Source organism: Rattus norvegicus, chromosome 14, assembly GCF_036323735.1.
Source record: "Rattus norvegicus strain BN/NHsdMcwi chromosome 14, GRCr8, whole genome shotgun sequence".
NCBI lineage: Eukaryota > Metazoa > Chordata > Mammalia > Rodentia > Muridae > Rattus > Rattus norvegicus.
In genome coordinates this window covers 43,449,496-43,474,727 of record NC_086032.1, presented here as the reverse complement: position 1 = coordinate 43,474,727, position 25,232 = coordinate 43,449,496, and the positions used below count along the sequence as shown (strand labels likewise).

Below are 25,232 nucleotides of genomic sequence, written 5' to 3'. Positions count from 1 at the left end.
TGGTCTAAGAGCCTCCTGATATGTGGCTTTATGCCCTGATAGGCTTCCCATGACATGGGGTACTGTTTAATGGAGACAGGAGTCGCGGTGGCCTTTAACTGGATAATTAGGGGAGGCTGTTGGAGCGCCAACCCCATCCCGCCAGTCTCCGCCCAGGCCAGTGGGAATTTCGTGACCCAAGAGTCTATTTCTAGAGATTTTGGCTTGTCCTGTTCTGGTTCATATAATCTATATTCATCTTCTAACTGAAGGGTTAAAATCTGAAGAGGAGTACCGTGGGGCCCGGTTACTCGGGTCCCTCCTTATTCAAAATGGATCTGAGCCTTTAATTTGGTAAGCAAGTCACGGCCCAGCAGAGGGTATGGGCAGTCCGGAACATGTAAGAAGGAATGGGTCACCTTACCAGTAGCCAGCTGAACCCGTCGATCTGTAGTCCAACGGTAACTCTTGCTGCCAGTGGCTCCTTGTATCCAGGCCGTCCGGTCGCTGAGTTGTCCAGGGGCCTGGGTGAGGACTGAGTGCTGGGCTCCTGTGTCCACCAGAAAGGTGACTGGCTGCCCCCCAACTTCAAGAGTTATCCTGGGCTCGGGGGGGGGGGCGCTCCTGGCCCTGACCTCCCTAATCTTCATCTAGGGCCAGGAGGGAGGTCTGTGGGCGGGGTCTTCGGAGCCCGCTGGGTTTCTTAGGGCAATCTCTGGCCCAGTGTCCTCTTTCTTTGCAATAAGCACTTTGATCCTTATCTAGCTTTGGCCCCTTTCGAACTCCCACCCTCTCTCCCCTTTTCTCTTGACCCTGAACTACGGCAGCCAAGATTCGACTCAACTCTCTGCTTCTTTTTCGGTCTCTCTGTTGTTATAAATTCTTTCTGCCTCCTTAAGTAAATCCTGCAATGTATACCCTTGTAAATTTTCTAGTCTCTGTAGCTTGGCCCTGATATCTGGTGCTGCCTGCCAGATGAAGGACATGGACACATTTGTCATTTGTCCTGGATCATCTGGATCATAAGGGGTATACATGCGATAAGCTTCCTTAAGTCTCTCTAGGAAGGCTGAGGGAGTCTCCGCAGCCTCTTGTACCACTTGTTTCACCTGAGCCAAATTGGTGGGGCGTTGTGCCGCCCCTCGGAGACCCGCTAGGAGCAACTGGCGATAAAGGCGTAGGTGTCTCCTACCTTCAGCCGTGGTGAAATCCCAATCAGGTCTCGTAAGTGGGAATGCGTCATCGATCTCTTCCGGGAGCAAGGTGGGGCGTCCATTGTCCCCCAAAACATGTTTCCTGGCCTCTAATAGCACTCTCTGCTTCTCCTCAGAGGTCAGGAGGGCCTGTAAAAGTTGCTGTATATCATCCCAAGTGGGCTGATGGGTAAGCAAGACAGATTCTATCAGGTCGGTGAGAGCCACCGGATCCTTAGAAAAGGGGGGAGGGGGGTTGTGTTGTTTCCAGTTATATATGTCGGCCGCTGAGAACGGCCAGTATTGCGTCTGGCTGCCAGCCCCTTGTCTAAGCGGAAAGGCCTGGGAGGTGGAGTCTGGCGCCACCTCGCGTCGCCCCCGCAGTCTTCCAGCCACAGGGGAAGGGGCCGCCTCGTGTTGCGGTCTAGCAGGCGGCTCCACTTCCTCTTCTCTGGGCGGGGCTGTAGGCACAGGGTACGGAGGAGGTTCTTCCAACAGGAGATCTATAAGGGGGGAATTTGGGTCCTCTGGGAGGACAGGTTTCAGGGGAGGGACTTTGGGAGACTCTTCCTTAGTTAGAGCAGGATAGAGAGAGGTAGAAGCAACCAAAGGGTCAGGTGGGCTCGGGGAAACAGGTTTAGGGGAAACAGGAAGCCAATTCGGGTCCACAAAGGGTTCTGCCCAAGGAGGAGGGCTAAATGCCAAGCTCTCCCAGGTGACAATGTAGGCCACCTGGTCAGGGTGTCCGTACGGCTTCTGGCAGAAAATCAGGTCCTTAACCTGCAAAATAGTGGTCTTGTTAAAAGTGCCGTTCACCGGCCATCCCACATCGTAAGTGGGCCCCTCGGACGTGCAGAGGGTCTGCCATTTTCCTTTCTTGATCTCGACCGACTGATCACGTGCTCGGTCTCAGATGTCCTTCCAATGGTCTAGAGTGAGACTCAAGGGGGTTGTTAGCGATTGTCCCATGGTAGCTTCAAAGAAAATTAGGGCACAAATTAGACAGACAAATCCAACGATCAGACAAATAACAGACAGACGCACCACGCGGCTTCGACGTAAAACCCAAAACGAAGAGTCAGATGGAGGTGCCGAGGGTCCGGACCCTCTCCTCCAACCAAAACCACGTATCCCTCCGATACGGGCTGAGCCCCAAAGAACCGGGCTCCAGACACCCTTGGAACGTCTTCCAGGGCTGCGGGGGGAGAAGTCCGAGCTCGTCAGCTCCTTCTCTGACCCGCCCAAACGGAGGCGCTGAGGGTCCTGAACCCTGAGACACCGAAGGCCCTGGGCCTTCTCCTCCGACCAAAACCCAGATCTGAGTCCAAAACTGAGAGGAACTGAACACGCGCACAGGACAAGACAAGACAAGGCAGGGCAAGACACGACAGATGCCGGCCGGCTTACCTCCCGGTGGGTGGTCGGTGATCTCTGGGCGGAGGATCTCCAGGTCCCGGGCGAGCCCCCAAAATGAAAGACCTCCGGAGAGGACCTTTCCCTCAGGAGGAGACCCCAAGCGCCCAATGACCGAGCCGAGGCCACTCGGATGCAATCAGCAAGAGGGTTTATTGGAAAACACAGGTACCTGCGGGCACACAGTCTCTTCGGAGGACTTGCGCGCCGAGCAGCTCCAGCATGGGGCTTTTATAGGGCTTGGGGAAGCAGAAGCGGGCATACAGAAGCAGATGCATAGTTACGGGGATTGGTGGATTTAAACGAGGCATATAGACATGTTCACATATGATTGGTTATTTCACATGATGAGGTAATAAGGTATAGCTACACACATTGGCAGGTTTGCATCATATTCGAATGAGGTTGTAATATGGTAAAAGAGTATGTGCGGGCTGGGACGTCCTGAATGTCGGGGGCTAGGGGCTTATCCCTTCCTGCCAGATCCGGTACTCCTAGTCTGTTCTGTATTCCTTTCCTTTTATGGTCTGTTAGTTTTAACGGTGACTCGGCCCTAGGTATCTGGGCGTGCCTGGGCTCATTCAAGCCTGTTGCAGCTCTGAGTTAAGACTCATGGGGTGGGTCTTTCAGAAGGAAAGGAAGAGAAGAAAGAGGAGAAAAGGAGGAAATATCTGCACCTAAAATCGTGCTTGGGCATAGAACTGGACAAAAGTATTGGCTTAATGACTAATATACAACTTTTTAAAAAACAAATTAATCCTACATAATACGTTAATTTTAAGTGGCATTAACATTTTAGTTATCAATATTAGGTAGAAAGCCAGAGGGAAATCTGGAAATTCCTGACCAGCTATTATTTTGAACACAATGCCTTACTCTCTTGCTGTGTATGAGACTTCTTTCTATGTAACACTGGTAGGAAGTTTTTATTTCCTTGAGTAACCATCATGCAACAACAGGAAGAGCTCAACTATAGGTTCTGAAACAAGGAGGGGAAACTTTTCAGCCAAGGACAATCAGGAAAAAGCTTCCACTTTAGCCTTTCTTTCTCCTGACCCAAAGGAGCCTTACTCTGAAGCCTGGGGTTCAGTTGGACATTGGGGGAGCAACGAACCTCCAATTCCAATGTCTCCCGTTGAGTTGCTATTCATATAGCAGATCTGCCTTGAGGAACAAGGTTGGTCTTCGAGTTGTAGATATTTGGGTCAAAAATCAACATTCAAAAATTGTTCATTTCAGATTCAGAATCAAAAGCAAAACCATCTCCAAAAAGCTAACTCTAGTGAAAAAGAACTCCAATTGCTGGAGAGTTTAAAGAGGGAAATGGTAGGGTGGAGGAGAGAAGCCGTGGCAGGACAATGGAAGCTGATGTTAAGATTCTGCTCTGTGTATTTACAGGTTGTTATTAATGTTCTCAAGGGATGGATGGTACCGGGCTTTGTATGTTTAAGTGGGCAATTATATCTTATCAATTGGATCTAAGATTATTGTGCTGTGTGTTCTTTAATGTGTAGATTTAAGTGTAATGAAGTGTGGGGTGACTGGTCTGGCGACTGGCCACTGTGGATTTGGGATGTATTTCTGCCAAGATATCTAGCAGATACCTTGGGGCACTGCGTTGCCGGACCTAGCGAGGTAAAAGACACCAATACTTTTTTTTTATTTTTTATATTTTTACAACACACAACCATCTGTAATGGGATCCAATGTCCTCTTCTGCTGTCTGAAGACAGCTATGGTATACTCATATACATAAAGTAAATAATTAAATCTTTTTAAAAGTTTGAATAGAATGTGCTCCCTCCTCTGTAGAACAGTGAGGGCTGCATAGGTTAGTGAGCTTGCGTGCATTGCAAGCACACAATTGTACTTGTGAAGAGGAAAACAAGCTTGGGACAAACTGAAGTGAAAATTTCTGGTTGTGTCATGTGATGTGGACTCATGTGATGTTTGGCAGAAGCAAGACCTGTAAGAGAACACATGATGTTTGGAGAGTGTGTAAGTAGGACACCACAGACAGTGATGGACAGTGATGGTCAGTGATGGACAGTGATGGGGCACTTGCATTTCTTGCAGACCAACATTTGGTTGGTCTTGCTTCCTCACTGATCTTTCACTTTCTGAGAGACACACGACAGAGAACTTCTCCGTGTGTTCCTGATGGTTATGGTCACGCCCACTGACGGTGCAGATTTGGTGAAGGCCTGGCTGTTTTTGTTGGATCATGCCACGGGTGCTGATTCCTGTTTGGTGAACTGGACTGTTAGCAGTATCCTGATAGCGGACATTGAAATCTCCCCAGAGAACTCCTTCTAAACAGGTCCATGTCCCCTTGTTCTATTTACCATCTTTTCTCCCCTGCCTTTGGAGGGTGGGCTAGAAGGGGGCTCAATGAGAACCCTTACTAAAGTAGGTTTTGAAAAATCTAAGCCTACAACAAGTTAATAATCAACGAAAACATCTCATTCTAGGTTGGGTCTGAGTTCCTGGGTCTTGTGATCTAGGGATGTGGCCACAGGTTTTTGTGTGCACCATGAAAAGAGTAAATAATTCTGAGTATAAGAGTAGAGAATAGATGATTAACCAGTCTAGATGAACAAGACTTCAAAAATAAGACGTAAAATAGATGACGAGCTGTTTCTTGGTAATGTTGTCAGCTAAGCGTAGGAAAAACTATAGACTGGCTTGCTTAAACTTTGTTGATCAATGACAAAAGGATTATTGCTTTGGGGTTGCAGTGAACTTGTGGAGAGAAAGATAGATGAGAAATGTTTAGCGAGTGTTGCCTTAGTCCTTTGTCCTGCCCAATGTCCCCCTTGGGGACAGTGGGTGAGGTGATGTGGAATCAACAACTCAGACTCTGGGAGCAGGTGAAAATGCAGGGGCAAGCTCCTTCATTAATGCTTGGGGAGCACCCTTTCTACCCTCTACCCGCATCCCATTGTTCCCAAGCAAGCGTGTCCTCCAAACGGCAGTTCCCAGTTGGCTGTCGTGTCTGCATCACCAGTCTCTGGGCTCTCAGCAGGCTTCAGTTTGGCTCTCATGAGCGAGTTGCCTCCACAGCTGCTTTGGCCTCACTTGTTGTTTACCCAGAACATTTATGAGAAAGCGCTACCACCTTGTCAGTGAGCCTGCCGTTCCTCCCACAAGTTAGGTGTGCGTTCCAAAAGAAGAATACATAATCAATAATCATTTGTACTTTCCTTTTGTACAGTGGTTTTAAACTGTTCTTGAAGGATATTTACTTGTGATTGGTTTTGGAGAATATTATCTTGTGACTATGAGGTAATCTTTTTTTCTTACATAGGGAATTTTTGTCTTAGGTGGTATATAAAGGGTAAGAGAAAATAAAGTTGTTGGAGCTTGCTCACTGGAGCTCGGTTCATCCACCAAGTGTGTGTGCCTGCTTGACATCATCACCAACGCCACGTCCCCTCCTTGGATCACTGAACAGACATTGTTGGAGTATGTGTGGCCTTGAGCTTCGAGGTCTCCTATATTCAAGCTATACCAAGTGTAGCACATAACTGTTTCTGCTGCCTTTGGATCAAGATGTAGAGCTCTCAACTCATTCTCCAGCACCAAGGCTACCTGCATGGCCGCCGTGCTTCTCACCATGACAATCATGGACTGAACCTCTGAAACTGAAGCCAGCCCTGACTAAATGTTCTTTTTTTAGGAGTTGCTGTGGTTACGGTATCTCTTCACAGCAATAAAACCCTAACGAAGACAGTAGGCCTGAACATTTTAGAAGTTAACCTAAGGGTAAAAATTTAAAGAGTATTTTTTTTTTGGTTCATTTTTTTCGGAGCTGGGGGCCGAACCCAGGGCCTTGCGCTTCCTAGGCAAGCGCTCTACCACTGAGCCAAATCCCCAACCCCTGCTCTCATTTTTTTTAAGAGCTGAAGTATACTTTTTCTAGCCACCACCCTGCTCCCACCATTTAGTTAAACTGGCAAAGTAGTCACTTCATGGGCATAAAGTATTGGTTTGTTTCTGTGATAATTTTCCTGGCTCATCCAACCTATGGTGCACAAGACTCCAAAGATTAAACTTTGGGGAGTATATATATGAGCTAAAAACAAAAAACAAAAAAACAAAAAACTACAGTTCTATATTTTAAAACTTGCTCTCCCAGGAGTGGTGAAACACTTACAATCCCAGCACTGTGGGATAGGGATCTGAGGTACATGAAGATCAGACCATCAAGATCATCCTTGGCTGCACAGTGAATTTGAGCAGACTGGTATATATTATACCCCAACTCAAAAAACAAAAGTTCTGAAGATCATTTATAGAGGACTAGAGAGATGGCTCAGAAGTTAAGGGCACTTACTGCTCTTGCAAATGACCTGAGTTCAATTCCCAGCACCTGCATATCAGCTCACATCTGCAACTCCAGTTCCAGGTGATTTGGTGCCCTCTTCTGACCCCCAATAGAACTGCAACTCATTATACACACACACATAGACAAAATACTCATACATATAGAATACAAATTTTTGAAATTTTATTTACAGTATATTCTTTATAGGATATTTTAAATTATCATATATCATAGGATGTGTAATAAGGATAATGTCTTAGTCATATTTATAGAATATTTTTATTTCTTGGTATGATGTCACACTGTTATTTGATTATCCATCTGCCTCAGTATGGCAAGAATTTTCAGATGCCAATTTAAGGGCTTAGGGGTAAAATTTTAAAGGTCCTATATTCATTTAATGTTAGAATGAAGTCATTACAAATGATTCTGTGCTTATAATTTGCTGAAAGACTCTGTATGTCTTGATTACCCAATAAAATCTACCAGGGTACAAGGGCCCTATGAGGTTAAATGATGGTACAACACTGTCCAAGGAAGCCAATTACTTCAGCATTTGCCATCCAGAGCTTTAAATCTGAAGAACAGCCAAAATCAAGTCTTCATTTTTATAACTATATAAATGTCATCTAAATGTGTCCACCACCAGCTTTCCCAAAAGCAGCATGCCATAAATACCACGCTGCATGTGCTCATTGATATGTGCTGCTGGGTTGTCGCCTTGGCTTAATTACAGACCTCTAACAATAGTGGACTTTCAGTGGCAAGTACAGTGTGTCAGCCACTGCAGCTTTAGTGAGTACGTGCTGTCCTTTGGCTGATGACGGAGGAACATTTGCAGCCTTGCACTGTTGTGCTAAGTTGCATCCCCCCCCCTTTTGAATGGTCATTGGTATCAGCACCATCCTCCTTGCTGTCAGTCTCCATGACTGCAGCCTCTGGTACTTTTGCAGCCTTTAGATACACCACATTAGCATTTCTGTCTTCCTCACCAGAAGACCGTTCCTTTCCCTTTCAGCCACATTCAGATGGTTCTACCGTGGCATGTTCTGGCCAGTTCTTTTGGTACCTATTTCTGTTCTATGCATGTCCATCATGATATGTGATACTGTTCCCCCAAACAAAGACTTGCAGTGACCTAGTTTTCATCTAATTAGACCCAAACCCAAGGGACCTACTGGTCCAGGGCTGCAATGAAGCCCCGCAGGAAACTCTGTCCTGAAAGGCAGATGGGATGGGAGCACCTGGCAGGTGCTACCTCAGAGTATCGGGAGGGACTGTCACAGGTGTCTACATCCTTGCTTAGGCTGGCAACTTCTAGAATGTCTGGCTTTTTATTAAGATACATTCCTAGTCTGACTCATGAAATTATTCTTTGCTTCTATTTGAGAAACAAATTCAACTCCTTTTGGTTTTGTGGTTGGTTTGAAGTAAGATCTCACACAGCCTATGTTGGACCCCAGATTATTAGAATGGATGCTGCCCTCAAACTCCTGATCCTGCTGCTTCTACTCCCTCAGCCTTGGAATTACAGAACTACATACTGGGAATCTTTGCTTCCTGAGGAGGGGGATCTAATCTGTTTAAGATCAGAACTCTTCCAGCGCTTGAGAGGCAGAGGCAGGCAGATTGTGAGGTGAGTCTGAATCCAGCCTGATCTACATAGTTCCAGGACTGCCTGGGCTACATAAAAAGACATTGTCTCAAAAGACAAAATGTTTATCCCGTTGCACTGTCTTGCTTCTGACTTGTGTTGGTGCCTGTGGTAAAAATGACCATAAATTCGTTGTGGCTCTCCCCCTCAAGAGGTCCAGTATATATTTCCATTCCTCTTGAATCTATGCTGGATGCGCACGTTGCTTAACCAATAGGATGTGGTGGGCATCACTTCCTGCCACTGCACCTTCCAGTTTTGCCTCCTATGACTCACTTATGGGAGTCCATAAACTCAGAGTCCAGCCACTGTGTTCTGAGGAGCCCAAGCCATAAAGAGAAACAGCATTCAGCAGGCTACTTGTGAAGAAGCCTTGACCGATGTCTCCAGACTTCTTAAGCCGGTGACTAGCATCTAACATCATATGCATGAGCTATCTTGGATCCAAGCACTACGCTTACAAAAGTCACACAGAAAAACAATCACAAAGAGCCTAGTCAAATGCAAACTGTGCAATAATAAGACAGTCACGCGGAAACAGATGTTAAACTCACTATAACTAGTTTTCATGTTGACTGACTCTGTTGGACTCTACTGGGAGAAGCTGAACATTTGCCATTCCAGACTTCTGTCCATAGAGGCATATACCTCGCTTCTTACATACACCGTTTTAACCTTTGTGGTAGAGAACAGAGTGCCCAGACCACCCTACTACACTTATTTATAATTACTAATATGAATATGACATTTGTATGGCCTTGTGAAACAAAACTATATTCCTTTATTAAAAAAACCTTAAGCTAGGCAGTAACAACATACTTGTAGTCACAGCTACTCAAGATGCACAGACTAGAGAATCACTTCAGCCCAGGAGTTCAAGACCATTCTGGGGAACACAGTGACATTCTATCTCAAATAAGACCAAAGTCAACACCATTTTCTGCCTAGAAAACCTGTCCCTCTTCATGCTCTCTCTTATTGTGTATATTTTAATTTTTCTTCCTTTAAAATTAAATTTATTGTTTGTTTGTTTGTTTGTTTGTTTGTTTGTTTGAGGTGGGGGCATGCCTAAGTGTCACAATTTGTATGCACATGTCAGATGACAATTGCAAGAGTTCTCTTCTTCCACCATGTGGAAACCAGGTATTGAACTCTGGTCATCAGACTTGGCAGCACCACTCTTAACCGGTGAGCCATGTTGCAGGTACATCTATTACCTAATGAATATTTGACACAAGGAAAGATAAATATGTCAATATTATCACATCTTGAAGGTGCTTGTCACTGATAATTTTTAGTTTAAATCCAGTTATTTTGTGTGTATGGGTATTTTGTCTGCATATGTGTCTATGCACTGCCTGTGTGCCTGGTGTGCATGGAGGTCAGAAGATGTCAGATCCCATGAAATTGTAGTTACTGATGATTCTGAGTTGTCATGTGGGTGCCTGGGCAGTGAACCTAGATCCTCTCCAAGCTCAGCCTGTGGTCTTTACTACTGAGCCAATTCTCCAGTCAGCCGCTGCCACTGGTATTAAGTACATAAATTAGGAATGCTCTCTAACATGATATAACAACTGGACTAATTACGGTTTTACTGAGCAAGAGTGCTACTAATTTGTAACCCAAGTTTGCTGCCCAGATCTTAAAATGCCCTTTCCTTAGGTTTTATGAAGTTCACCTGTCTTTTTTTTAAAAGCTTACTTGAGATGAAATGTATACACCACTAAATCCACCATTTTGAAGTGTGCAATACCCAACAGTCACAGAATTGCAGAACCAGAACCACCATGTAATAGTCTAAAATTTTCATCACATTTCAAAAAAACACACACACTGCTGTTTTTCTCTATATAAAATTGACCATTGAATGGAGTCCTATGTGTCTTTTTCTCTGCTTTTGTTCAAGATAGTGTTTCTTCTTGTGGCTCTACCTGTCCTGGAACTCACTCTGTAGACCAGTCTGGTCTCCAACGCAGATATCTGGCTGCCCCTACCTCCTGAGTGCTAGAATTAAAGGTGTGTGCCTCCATAGCCCAGCAATATAACCTCTTCTCGTAAGCAGCTTCTTCCTCTTCATTTGTTTGAGTTGTTATAATGTGTGCTAGTCCTCAGTACAATGGATTATCCATTCACCTCCTGAAGAACACGTTGGTTTCTTCAAATTTTAATAACTATGAAGTTGTTATAAATGCTAATGTCTGGGCTTTGAATGGTATGTTTTCATTTTGTTTGGGTAGATACAAGGAGTACAAGTCCTGGGTCATATGGCAAAGATACCCTTAGCTTGGTAGGAAAATGCCAAACTCTCCTCCAAAGAAACCATTTGTCATCTGTTGAGCTCTTCTGACTAGGATTTGGTCAGACATGTTTTATGCATATTTCAAAATCTTTGGTTTTTTGTTTGGATTTAAAGTTCTTTTTTTTCTTTATTGGTGTTCGGTTAGGTTTATCTTTTGCACATGTGTACATTTGGAGGTCAGAGGACAGCTTTCAGGATTCTGTTCTTTCCTTCTAGCATGTAGTGTTGAAATTGAACTGAGAATGTCAGTGTTGGCAGCAAATGCCTTCACTCCTGAGCCATGTCCTGGCCCTGCCTTCAATTTTAATGAAGTTCCATTTATCTAGGATTTCTCCTATGGATTGTTCTTTCACACTATTCTCAAAACGAAATCACCAAAACCAAGATCGCTTAAGACTTTCTTCTATATTGGCATCTTAGTTAAGTTTTTACTGCTGTGAAGAGACACCATGACCAAGGCAACTCTTAAAAAGGCAAACATTTGATTGGAGCTGGCTACAGTTTCAGAGGTTCACATGGCATCATACAGGCAGACTTGGTGCTGGAGGAGCCAAGAGCTCTGTATCTTGATCCAAAGAGAGTCAGGAGAAGACTCTCACTGGGCGGAGCTTGAGCACTAGGAGACCTCAAAGCTCACCTACACAGTGACACATTTCCTCCAACAAGGCTACATCTATTCCAACAAAGCCACACCTCCTACGAGTGCCACTTCCTGTGGATCGAGCGTATGCAAACCACCACAATGGTCTTATTTACAATTTAGCATTCCATCTGGTCTGCAGTACCAATGGTTTCAAGTACTTTTTGTGAGAGACTTCTTTCAGATTCCCTTGCACGTGGACATACAGTGGTTCCAGCACCGTGTGTTAGAAAGACAATCCTGCTGCTTCATAGTGCTGCTCTTGCTCATCGTCAAAGATCAGTTGCCTACATCGTTTTGGACCTTCCCCTGGGATGTGTTGTGACCTACCAATGTGTTTGTCTCTTCTATCGTCATTACCACACAGTCTTAAACACACTTAAAAAAATTTTCTTTTTACATTTACTTTATTTAATTGCAGTGGGGAATGTGTGCTGGGCATACATGTGGAGTTCAGAGGGCAACCTGTAGAAGTCAGCTCTTTCTACCACATGGACCTAGAATCAAAGCTGGCAGAAAATGTCTTTACCCATCTTATTGGTCCACTGAAAATAATTGAAAAATAAATAATTAATATTAGTGCACATGTGAGATGCAGGACATGCGTGGTGGCCAGAGAATGACTTTGTGGAGGTGGTTTGCTCGTTCTACTCCAGGGATCAAACTGAGGTTGTCAGGTTTGCACAGTAAGGGTTTTTTACCTGCAGAGGAAGCTCACCTGCCCTGCCACAGTCCCTTGATGGTGAAGTCTTAGAATAGGTCTTTAAATCAGATAGTCTCGGTGCTCCTTCTCCTTTAACAATGGAGTGGTTATTTGTAGCTGTGCCCATTTAAAAACTTAAACTGATCCCAACAGCGGTGTGCCTGTTCTGCACCATCTGCTTCTCCCTATAGATTTCAGAATCCACTTGTTAGTAAACCGGTTAGGATCTTATAATTCCACTAAAGCTACAGACCAACTTGAGGGAAAACTAGCATCTTACAATTCCGAATCTTATGATGGGTTATATGGGTTGCCTCTTCATTTTAGTGCTTTTAACTTTTCATTACATTTACTCGTGTGTGCTGGCACACGTGCCATTGTGTCAGAGGACAACTGTGGTAGTTTGTTCTCTCCTTCCACATTATGTTGGCATTCTGCTGTTTCCTGGGATTAAGTCGTCAAACTTGGCAACAAGGACCCTTACCCACTGAGTCACCTTGCAGCCCTTTGAATTCTTTTAATATGTGTCTTCAGTTCTGGACTGTTCTTCATACCGATCATGTAAATACGGTGCTAGACTTGGGGCTGCATTACATTTTGGGTGGCATTCATATAAATGGCACTGATCTTTTATTTCTGATCTGCTCGTTACCGAAATAGAGGGGTGTGACTAATCTTTGTGTATTAAGATTATATCCTAAAGGCTTGATATAATTAGCTGTCTCTCTCTGTGTGTGTCTCTCTCTGTCTCTCTCCCTCCCTCCCTCCCTACTGATTTTCTACACACTCATACACATCATCTACAGTTTTTCTACCTCCCTCCTCAAACAGTCTGCTCCTTTTTTCTTCTTATTGCATTAATAGAACTTCCACCAGAATTGAGAAAGAGTCACAAAAGGGAACATCCATGCCTTGTTCCTAGTGGGACCGCTTTCAAAATTCTTAGCATTAGGTACAACATCATACTGTTTACAATTTCTATTGTATGGGTTTTTGTTGTCTTGCTTTTGCTTGTTGGGTTTTGTTTTTTAAGAATTTTACACGTTAAATTTTGTCAAATGCTTTGTTATAGCTATTGATACTGAAAGACCCCCAGAGAGGACCTTTCCCTCAGGAGGAGTCCCAAGCGCCCAATGACCGAGCCGAGTCCACTCGGATGCAATCAGCAAGAGGGTTTATTGGAAAACACAGGTACCTGCGGGCACACAGTCTCTTCGGAGGACTTGCGCGCCCAGCAGCTCCAGCATGGGGCTTTTATAGGGATTGGGGAAGCAGAAGCGGGCGTACAGAAGCAGATGCATAGTTACGGGGATTGGTGGATTCAAACGAGGCACATAGACATGTTCACATATGATTGGCTATTTCACATGATGAGGTAATAAGGTATAGCTACACACATTGGCAGGTTTGGGGCGTCCTGGATGTCGGGGGCTGGGGGCTTATCTCTTCCTGCCAGGTGGCCTGTGAGTGGTACTCCTGGTCTGTTCTGCATTCCTTTCCTTTTATGGTCTGTTAGTTTTCACGGTGACTCGGCCCTAGGTATCTGGGCGTGCCTGGGCTCGTTCAAGCCTGTTGCAACTCTGAGTTAAGACTCATGGGGTGGGTCTTTCAGATACAACCATGTAGGATTTTTGTTGTTGTTGTTTGGGTTTTGGCTTTTTGTTTTTTGTTGTGTGTTTTTTTTTTTGGTTTGACAGTGTGTGTGTGTGTGTGTGTGTGTGTGTGTGTGTGTGTGTGTGTGTGTTGCTTTTTCCATTTGCCCGTTACTACTGTGACAGGGTAAGACAGTGCAGAAGTTTCTCCATCTTGTATACTTACTGAGGCCTTTTTAGGCTTGACTACAATTTTATCTCATTGATGAAAAGTCCTGTGGAAAATTGCCCTACTCTATTCTAGGAACCCGAGGTTCTGATGCCCCGCTAGTGTATCTTAGCTACAGTTAAACTGACTGCAAAAATCCCACTCCCCTCCCTCCAGCTAACTGCTTACGCTTAGCTAAACTTCTTGTTTACCAGGCTCAAATTCTTTTTTTTTTTTTTAACTATCCCTCCCCAACCACACTAGTTAAAACTGCCTTAATGATCTTGAAAGAAAACGACTTCTCATACCTCATCTCCTTTAGGGCAAAATAAAAAAATAAAAAAAAAAAAACCCTGAAAGAGAAAGTGAGAAATGATACATTAGTTTCTCCAAGCCTTCTACATGTGGACCTTGTAGAAGCCGTTTGGCTCATGAGCCAATTCCTACTCCAAATTTGCAAACGTCTGAGTTCTGCTTTTTTTTTTTTTTACTGGAATCCTCTTCCCCCATCTACCAGTGGCTTCTGCTCACAGAGCTCAAGACCCTATCCGTCCGCAAGGCCCGCCTTCCTGACAGCCTGACCCAATCAGAGCTCAGGCAGGAAGTTGACCAGTCTCCAAGCATTCAACTTCCCGGGGCTTAGCTCCACCTCCATCACGTGAGTCTATCTACCCTGCCCATCTCTCTCAAAGGAGGGCGCCAAGGGAGCCACGCCCCACGTTCGCTGATTGGTTGCTGTTTGCACGGTCTCCTGGGTGACGAGAACGCGGTAGCCGGGTGGGGGAGTTCTGTTGCGCCTGCGCACTTCCAAGATCGGGGTTGCCGCTGGAGCCTTGAAATGAAGGTAAATAACTTACAAATGCCCGCGGGATGAGAAGACGCGGACCACCTCTGTATTTCTTCAGCTCTCGGAGCGCGACTCTGAGGAGTTTGTGTCCTTGTGCCTCCTTGGAAGTGCTGAGGAGTGGGGAATGCGCCCCGGGAGCGGGCGGGAGGGGATGGGCTTTTAGGGATGAAGGGAAAGCAAACTCTGGAGAGCGGGCCGGAGAGGGAGGCCTGTGGCCTCTGGAATCTGGTAGAAGCCTGATATGAGGATGCCCGAACTATTCAGCGCCTGGAACCAGTCGCTGTGGAGGTGACCCGATATAGCGAGCTGCCTCATTTCTTGTGGCTTAATCCTGGGCAAAACAAGCCCAGAGCCCTAGGGAGAATAAAAAGTCTCTAAAACAGTAATCAAGAATTGCTTGTCCTGTGACTTGTCCTGTGTGCAGAACCCTGGTCGCTAGAACACATGATGGAGAAATCTGCACACCTATGTGCGTCCTCCACTACACTCAGGTTTTCTGATTGGGTTTGTTGTGAATTACACCGGGCCAGCTGCTTCACTCCTGTGATTTACCTCAGAGATACCTACCCCACACTGCTCTGGCAAAGAAATGGAAAGTCCGATTTTAAAATGGTTTTAGCTTTCCTAAAGCTTCTCCGTGGCTCTTGTGGGTTCGTTGGAATTGGCAGATAATTTTGCATGACTTGCTTCTGAAGGGTGATTCACTTTCCAATGTGGAGTGTCAGAAATCAGCAAATACTATTCTCTTTATAGTTGAAACTCCTGTGCTTGAGAGTTACGATGACTTGCAATAAGCATACCTTTGGTTCTCTGGTTGGAAAGCTGTAACTTTTATCTCTTGAATGTACCTAGAGCAGCTATGACTCTGTGGAAGGAAACGGTGTAACCTGTAAGATCACAGCCCAAGTCAGATCTGCCATGGAAGGAATAAAGTCAGGTTTAAGGATGATGTATTCCCACAGATGCAGAAGTAGGATGCTCTTGAATACCTGAGTGTCCATGCCGGACAAAACCCATGTGTGCTTGGGATCATAGCGCACCTCTACTTTAAGTTGCGGCTCCAGGACACTGGTTTTCAGGATGTGTGCACAGAGTATGTTCAGATAGCATTGGAGGGGTTGTGTTGTCACTCAGATCAGAATCTTCTGCCACAGTATCTAAGCTGCATCTACCTGGATAAGAGTGTGATTGATTAATCTACAGTATTTAAATCGAATATGTCTTCATCTAGGATCATGTTCCTAAGTATTCTATATTGTAGCAGTCTGATATAAGAATAATATAAGTCAATGAAATTTCAAATTTTTTACTAAATAGCAACAATAAAATTGTTAAGGAAACAGATAAAAGTGTGATAATACATTTTGTTTTGCCGAGTATCTCTGAAATTTATATCATCATATAACAAAAATTATCAATGAAGCCAGCATTCATTGGTGTCAGTGAATCAGCCCACATCTCCAATCCCATTACTCTGTGGAGCTAGAGGCAGGTGGATTCCTTGAGTTTGAGCTTAGCTCTGTCTACATAGTGAGTTCCAGGATAGCCAGGGCTATACAAAGAGACCCTATCTGAAAAACAAACAAATTGTTCATGGTATCATTTGTGTTTCTCATAGTCTTTGAAATCTGACATATTTTATAATTATGACAAATGCAACTATAAGGACCTCAGTAGACTGTATCAATGTAAAGGTTCCCCACGTGATATATTGCCCAGCAAATGTGCAATGTAAATATATGATGAAGAAATAGGTTAAGTAGTGAGTAAAAGAAGGAATTTTTTTGTACTTTTTTTTTTTTTTTTTTTTTTTTTTTTTTTTTTTTGGAGCTGGGGACCGAACCCAGGGCCTTGCGCTTGCTAGGCAAGCGCTCTACCACTGAGCTAAATCCCCAACCCCCAAAAGAAGGAATTTTAAAGGGGCTGTAAGCATCTTAGGTCTACCCAAGACTTTTAAATAGTAATTTTGATCAACTTAACCCCCAAATCTGTGTCACATAAATTCATGTTTAAATTCTTTCAGCATGCATAAAGCACGTGACATGTTTTTATAAACATGGCATGTTTTTATAAAGTTAACAATTGAAGACATTTAAAGGCATACACCTTTAATACCAAAGGCAAAGGCAGGTGGATCTTTATGTGTTTGAGGCCAGACTGCTCTAAATAGCAAGTCCTAGCCAAAGCTACATATTGAGATGCTGTCCCAAAGCAGTTAAATAAAAGAACAAAACAAAGTTCTATGATAATCTCTCTTTTACCTTGAAGTCTGTTCTAGTTTCATTCTGTTGCTGTGATAAAGTTACCTGACAAAAACAACTTAGGGGAGCAGGTTTAGTTCAGTTTACAGTTCCAGATTATAGTCCATGGAGAAAGGGAGGCACAATGGCAGGCGCTTAAAGCAGCCAGTCACATCACACCCTCAGTCAAACACACAGAGAAGTAAAGGCATGCATTCCTGCTTGCTTGTTCTCAGATCATTTCTCTTTTATAATTCAGGACCCACTGCCTAGGGAATGGTGCCTCCCACAGTGGGTCTTCCCATATCAAGATAGGCCAACCCAGTGTGAAAGCCCCTCATTGAGCCTGTCTCCCCAGGTGCTCCCAGGTTGTGTCAACAGTTAAAGCTAACCATCACAAAGTCCGTTCTGCTGCACCCACTACTTATATAAGTTCATTGACGTTGGTTTTGTTTTGTTCAGTTTTTAATTTGTTTGTTTGTTTTTGAAACAGGGTCTCACTCTGTGTCCCTGGCTGGCCTGTAACTCTGTGTAATCTAGGCTTGCCTGCCCTCACACTCACAGAGATCCCGCTGTCTGCCAGGGGTTAAGCCACCGTGCCTGGCTCGTACATTTATTTATTTATTTATTTATTTATTTATTTATTTATTTATTTATTTATTTTTGAATAAACATCATCATTCATTCTGCATTCTACATATCTGCATGATTAAACTTTGACATATTTTCTGACCAATTCCTCATTTTTTTAAGAATGTAAAACTCATGTTTATTTATTTTTTAGCGCGTTTTCTCCCTGCTAGAAAAGACTTGGCTTGGTGCTCCAATACAGTTTGCCTGGCAAAAGTCATCAGGAAACTACCTTGCAGTAACAGGGTAAGAAAAGAGTGAGTTTGAAATAGTGGCTGTGTGTGTGTGTGTGTGTGTGTGTGTGTGTGTGTGTGTGTGTGAGAGAGAGAGAGAGAGAGAGAGAGAGAGAGAGAGAGAGAGAGAGCGCTCACCTAAAGTGTGCTCATACTGTCTCTTCCGTGGAAATTCTTGTGTGATCGATCTGTAGTAGAAAGAAACACTACCATTAATATCACAGCCTTTTCCTTGGTCATAGCCTTTTAAAATACAAATTATAAAACCACCATGAGAGAACACTGGCATCAGATGAAATGAAGTCTACTTTTTAAATGCATGGATAAATAAGCAATATTGAAATAACTTTTTTGTTCTACTTGCTTTCAGAGCTGACTCTGTTGTTAAAATCTTTGATCGCCATGGCCAAAAACGAAGTGAAATTAGCTTACCTGGGTAAGTGCAGGGTTGGACTGAAAACATCAAGCTTTGCTGCCTAAAGCAACAAGAAATTACTGTCTTAAATCAGACTGCATCTGGGCTCTCCAGAGGACAGGTCTAACTCCCAGCACCCACATGGCAGGTCACAACTGTCCAAGATCTGACATCCTCACCAGACATACACACAGGCAGAACACCAGTGTACATAAAATAAACAATAAAAATTAAACCAAATGAACAGCCCCGTCTGTTCTTTTTGTTTTGTTTTCTCTAATTATAAAAAGGATTGCTTTCTTTAGGCCGAAGTTAGTAAAGCATGTGTGTGTCACGAGTTAGAGTTTATATCTGCATACATACATAGTCACAGGGAAGCTTTCTGTCAGTGTGATAAGTGAGTCCAAAATGAGGTTTCTCTGGGGCTGGGGAGATGACTCTGTGGTTAAAGCACTTGCCCCACAAACAGGAAGACCAGAGTTCAGATCCTGAGAACACATAAATACCAGGGCAAGGGGAGAATGGTGGTTCACCCAAAGCCTACACACACACACACACACACACACACACACACACACACACACACACACACTCTCTCTCTCTCTCTCTCTCTCTCTCTCTCTCTCCTACACATGAAAATGAAAACAAGATTACAAAATAAGGATTTTCCCATTAGGAATACCCAATCTGTATCTATTTTGGCCTTTCCTCTCCAGCATATCATTAGAGAAAAGTTCCTTAGAGAATGAAGATGTCTTCGGCTGTTGGGAATCACTGTGAGTTCAGTGTAGAGTAGGCACTCAGTAGAGTAGGCACTCAGCGGGTACTAACGTGGAGACTCCCTGGCCCCAGTGGACTGTGCTGCTGTGCTTTTCACTGACTCTCTGCTCTCATAGTTCCCTTTATCTGTTGCCCATCTCTCCAAGTCAAGTGGTTTCCTTCCCCAGCTTCTCCCGCCTGTCTGCCTCATCCTTCTGAAGCGTGTTTCTCCATCTCCCACGCTCCTCAGTGTTGCTTCTGATTAATGTATTTTGAGAAATGAGATTAAATTAGTTACTTAGTGATTATGCCTAAAAGAAGGCACCCAGTAAAAAGGCTGCCCTGAGTACATTGTGGGAGCTTCATTGTTTATCTGTGACCCCTGTTTCACTTGTATAAGGACCTCATCTAAACTCTGCAGCTGGATTCCTGCTAGTTGAATTTGACCAGAGAGGATCTCCAGACCGATAAAATGCTAATTGTCAGTCTTAAGTTGGCAAATGATAACTTTGTCAACGATTTGAAAACTTTGCAATTCTGTGCTCCCCAAAATTTCTAAGACTGTTAAAGGAAATTAACATTCTCAAACACATCTTAACCATTTGAAAAATAAAGTAATTGCCAATCAAAATGTAAATCAAAGTATGTTTTAGCCACTACCCAAGAGCAAAGAGTGGCCAGTTGAAAAATAGCATTGTATAAATGAAGTCTGTTTTTTTGAGAATTGGAGAAATTATAAAATTAAAAAATTACATCTATGATATATATATATCATCTATGATATATATATCATCTATTATATATATATTTCTGAGATAGTATCTCATATAGCCAGGCTTGCTTTGAACTCGGTATGTAGCTGCGGATGACCTTGAACTCCTGATCTTGCTCACTCGTTCCACCAAGTGCTTGGTACTGACTGTCTAGTTAGGGTAACTGTTGCTCTGATAAAACACCATGACCACAAGCAAGGGGGAGGGAAGGGTTTATTTGACTTACACTTCCATATCACTGTTCATCATTAAAGGAAGTCAGGATGGGAACTCAAAAAGGGAAGGAGCATGGAATGAGGAGCGTTTTCTCGGCTGCCTTCACATAGAATTCAGGACCATGAACCCAGAGGTGGCCCCACCCACAATGGGCCAGTCTCTTCCCTATCAATCACTTGTTAAGAAAATGCTCTATGGGCTGGCCCATAGCCCAACCATATGAAGGCTTTTTCTCAGTTGAGGCTCTAGCCTCTCTGATCACTATGGTTTGTGTCAGTTGGCATAAAACTAGCCTGCATAGCTGGGCCCTTGAAACACAAACAAGCCATTGTTAAGCCATAACCTTTCCCTCCTTGTTCATCCCTAAGACCACACATTAATAAACACATCACAATATAAAGTCCCACATACTTAAAAAGTTCCACAGCCTTTAAAAATTCAAACACTTAGAAATTCTGTCTCTTTAAAATATCCAGTCTTTTTTCAAATCCAGAGTCTTATAAAAGCTAATGTCTCTCAACTGTGGGTTCCTGTAAAATTAAAAAAATAAGTTACTTTTTACTTTGGGAGGGAAGAACCAGGGCACAAAGGAAAACCAAACTCCAACTGTAATTAACTCAGTGCCCAGTGTCTAGGATCCATTTCTGGGCTCCTGGGCTCCTCCAAAGGCCTTGGGTCACTTCTCTGGCCCCTCCCTTGGCAGCACACACAGCTTGTCTTCTAAGCTCAGCCAGAGTCCACTCCACTGCTGCTGCTTTTCTTGGTGGTCATCCCATGGTACTGGCATCTCCAAAGTGCTGGGGTCTCTGCTGTAACTGGGCTCAAGTTTCACCAATAGCCTCTCCTGGGCTCTCTTTATGGTACCAAACCTCAGCTTCTCGTGTCCCCTTCATCCTGGGCCTTCAACTGCTACTGAGGCTGTAACTTCACCAAAGTCCCCTCCTAGCTTCTCACAGTGCCAAGCCTTAGCTGCTGTCCATGACCCCTTCATCCCTTCAAAACCAGTACCAGCTGGGTGATATTATACTGCCAAGTTCTGTGGCCAACATGAGGTGCAACCTTAGCCGCCTCTGGAACACAGCTTCTGTGTGCTGAGGAATCACTTCCAGAAAATTTTACTTCAGTGATGCTGGTCTCTTCTAAATCACTGCTAATGTCTCAGCTTCAGCGAACCAGCATCGATTATCCCAGCAAAGCAAAGGTGGTTCTGGAGTTTTGTTAACCACAGCTGACTCAAGCCTCAGCTGAGCTTCACTCAGAATGTGCATTGGCCCAAATAAAGTTCTTGACACTCAGAACTGCAGAAGCCGGGCCTCCACCCCCTATATCTCTACCTTCCGCACGCCCACAGAATACCTCACCAAGCTTTAAACTCTCAGTGGCTTTTCTAGACCAAAGTTCCAAAGTCCTTCCACAGTCCTCCCCAAAGCAGCATAGTTCTGTCCGTCACACAGTACCTCACTATCTCGCTGCCAACTTAGGCTAACTAGAGCTTCTACTGCTATGATAAAACCCCATGACCAAAAGCAGGATTTATTGGGGAGGAAAGGATTTATTTGGCTTATGCTTCTATATCATGATCCATCAGAGAAGGAAGTCATAGATGGCTGGGTGTCTGTTTCTTCCGTCTGACGTCCGAGACATGGATAGTAATGGCATCCTCTTTCCTAAAAGCAACTGTGTTGCCATGGATTGGGACAAAGATGGTGACATCCTGGCGGTGATTGCTGAGAAGTCCAGCTGCATCTATCTATGGGACGCCAACACAAATAAAACCAGCCAGCTGGACAACGGCATGAGGTGAGGACACCTTCGCTTACTAAGTGGTGATCTTAGCGCTTCTGTCATTTTGTATCATTTTATTAATGTCAGTAATTGCACTTTTATTGGGATGTATATATATGGATACACACACACACATAATGGTATTTTAACAGATGCATGCATTGTGTACTGGTCACATCAGTGTAATTAGCAATTCCCAACTTTGTAGTTATTTTTAAATCACTGAGCAATGTTACTGTTTGCTGTCTTCCAATTATTTTTGAAGTTTGCACTGAGAAATGTGACTCTCTGTCCTTTTACTGCTGAAAGTGTTTACTGTTCTGATTTTGGAGACACAATGATGAATCCTCCTCCCCTTTTTTTTTGAAGTTGTCTTTTTGGTGTTTTGTTTCATTTTGAGACAGGATCTCATGATGTAGCCCTAGCTGTCCTGGAACTCACTATATAAACTAGGCTGGCTTAGAACTCACAGAGATCTGCCTGCCTCTGCCTCCTAAGAGCTGGGATTAAAGGCATTTGTGTGCCACCATGCCTGGCCATGAGTTCTTGTTATTGTCTTGCTTTGCTTTGGTTGTGGGTTTTTTGACACAAGATCTTACATAGCCCAAGCTGACCTGGAGTTCATTGTGTAGGTAAGGATGACTGAACTCTAATCCTCTTGGCCCTGCCTCCTAAGTGCTGGGATTACAAACCTACACCTGTATTAATTTTCTTATGAAAGAAAAACCCTATTTCTTTTATGGTTGTTGTGTGTAATCCTCCCATTAATTAGAATAAAGATGATTTGGCCACTCATGGTGGCACATACCCTTGATCCCCCAGGAGCAGGCAGATCTCTATGAATTCGAAGCCAGCCTAGTCTACATAGCAAGTGCGAGGACACACAGGACTACATAGAGAAACCCTGTCTTAAAAAATAAAAACAAAAGAATAAAGATGTTATGACTGTGAAATAGCTTCTTTTTATTAGTTAGTTAATGTATTTACTTTACATCCCAATTGCAGCTTTGCCCCCTCTCCTCCCAGTCCCTCCCTCTCACTCACCTCTCCCACCCCACCCCTCCCTTTCTCCTCTGAGAAGGGGAGCCCTCCCATGGATATCAAACTGCCTTGGCATATCAGATTGCAGTAGGACTAGTGCATCTTCTTTTATTGAGGCTAAACAAGGCAGCAGTTAGAGGAAAGGGATCCAAAGGTAGACAGCAGAGTCACAAACAGCTCCTGCTCCTTCTGTTAGGGGTTCCACGTGAAGATAAAGTTGTACATCTGGGGGCTGGGGATTTAGCTCAGTGGTAGAGCGCTTACGTAGGAAGCACAAGGCCCTGGGTTCGGTCCCCAGCTCCGAAAAAAAGAACCAAAAAAAAAAAAAAAAAGTTGTACATCTGTTGATATGTTCAGGGGGCCTATGTCCATCCCATGCATGCACTCTGGTGGGTGGTTCAGTCCCAGTGACGCCCTACAAGCCGTTACTTGATTAGGTTAGTTGATTCTGTAGATTTTTTTGTGTGTGTGTCTTTGTCCTCTCTGGCTCCTTCAATCTTTTCTCCCTCTCTTCCACAAAGTCCCTTGAGCTCCACTTACTGTTTGGCCGTGGGTCTCTGCATCTGTTTCTATTGCCTGCCGGGTGAAGCCTTTCAGATGACAGTTATGCTAGGCTCCTGTCTGCAGTTATAGCAGAATATCATTAATAGCGTCAGGTGTGGGGTGTTCTCTCTCTCTTGGCATGGGTCTCAAGATGGACCAGTCATTGGTTGGCCATTCCCTCATTTCTGCTCCTCTTTATTCCTCCCCATCTTGTAGGCAGGACAAATTGTGAATCGAAGGTTTTTATGGTTGGGTTGGTGTCCCCTCCCTCATTGGAAGTCTTACTAATTACAGGAGGGGCTGTTTAAGGTTCCATATCTCCATTGCTAGGAGTCTTAGCTAGGGTCAACTTCATAGATTTTTGGGAGTTTCCACTGTCATAGGTTTCTAGTTCATCCCAGAGATGCCTCCCACTGATTCCAGTTCCTTCCCCAGTTTTCTCTCTCTCTCCATCCTCACTACACTTCTTTGGATCTGTGGATTGTAACATGGTTATCCTGTGCTTTATGACTAATGTTCACTTATAAGTGAGTACATACCATGTTTGTCCTTCTGGGTCTGGTTTATCTCACTCAGGGTGATCTTTTTTAGTTCTATCCATTTGCCTGCAAATTTCATGATGTCACTGTTTTTAATAGCTAAGTAATATCCATTGTGTAAATGTATCACATTTTCCTTATCTATTCTTTGGGTAAAGGACATCTAGATTGTTTCCAGTTTCTGGCTACTATGAATAAAGCTATTATGAACATAGTAGAGCAAGTATCCTTGTGGTATGATGGAGCATCTTTTGGGTATATGCCCGGAGTGATATAACTGAGTCTTGAAGTGGAACTATCCTCATTTTCTGAGAAACCACCAACTTGATTTTCAAATGGCTATACAAGTTTGCACTCCAGCCAGCAATGGGGGAGTGTTCCCCTTGCTCCATATCCTCACCAGCATGTGCTGTCACTTGAGTTTTTGATCTTAGCCATTTTGATGGGTTTAAGATGACTCTCAAAAGTTGTTATGATTTGTATTTCCCTGATGATGAAGGATGTTGAACATTTCTTTAAGTGATTCCTGGCCATTAGAGCGTCCTCTGTTGAGAATTCTATGTTTAACTCTATACCCCATTTTTAATTTAGGTTTTTGGGGGTCTTGAGGTCTAATTTCTTGAGTTCTTTATATATTTTGGATATCAGTCTTCTGTCAGATGTAGGGCTGGTGAAGATCTTTTCCCATGCTATAGGCTGCCATTTTGTCCTATTGACAGTGTCCTTTGTTTTACAGAAGCTTTTCAGTTTCTTGAGGTCCCATTTATTAATTGTCGATCTTAGTGCCTGAGCCATTGGTGTTCTGTTCAGGAAGTTGTGTCCTGTGCCAATGCGTTCAAGGCTATTCCACACTTTATCTTCTATCAGACTTAGTGCACTGGTTTTATGTTGAGGTCTTTGATGAACTTGGACACAAGCTTTGTGCAGGTGATAGAGATGGATCTATTTGCATTCTACATGCAGATTCAGTTAGAGCGGCATCATTTGTTGAAGATGCTTTCCCTTTTCCATTGTATGGTTTTGGTTTCTTTGTCAAAAATCAAGTGTCCGTACGTGTGTGGATTTACTTCTGGTTCTTTGATTTGATTCCATTGATCAACCTGTCTGCCTTTATGTTACTACCATGTGGTTTTAATTACTATTGCTCTGTAGTACAACTCGAAATCAGGGATGGTGATATCTCCAGAACGTCTTTTTTATATA

The 25,232-nt window shown here is 43.8% G+C and overlaps 1 protein-coding gene across 2 annotated transcripts in view; it reads left to right on the top strand.

Annotated features, from left to right (window-relative positions):
• Positions 1-14,715: 14,715 nt before the first annotated feature.
• Wdr19 (WD repeat domain 19) overlaps positions 14,716-25,232 on the top strand; it is a 63,883-nt gene continuing 53,366 nt past the window's right edge. Inside the window, exons 1-4 of one of the 2 annotated variants that reach the window (XM_039091922.2) lie at positions 14,716-14,852; positions 17,880-17,971; positions 18,329-18,394; positions 21,796-21,921. In XM_039091922.2, the coding sequence (XP_038947850.1) occupies positions 14,847-14,852; positions 17,880-17,971; positions 18,329-18,394; positions 21,796-21,921 (290 nt within the window). In that variant the 5' untranslated portion in view covers positions 14,716-14,846. The remainder of the gene's footprint in view (positions 14,853-17,879; positions 17,972-18,328; positions 18,395-21,795; positions 21,922-25,232) is intronic. The other variant, NM_001191679.2, reaches the window with a different exon arrangement.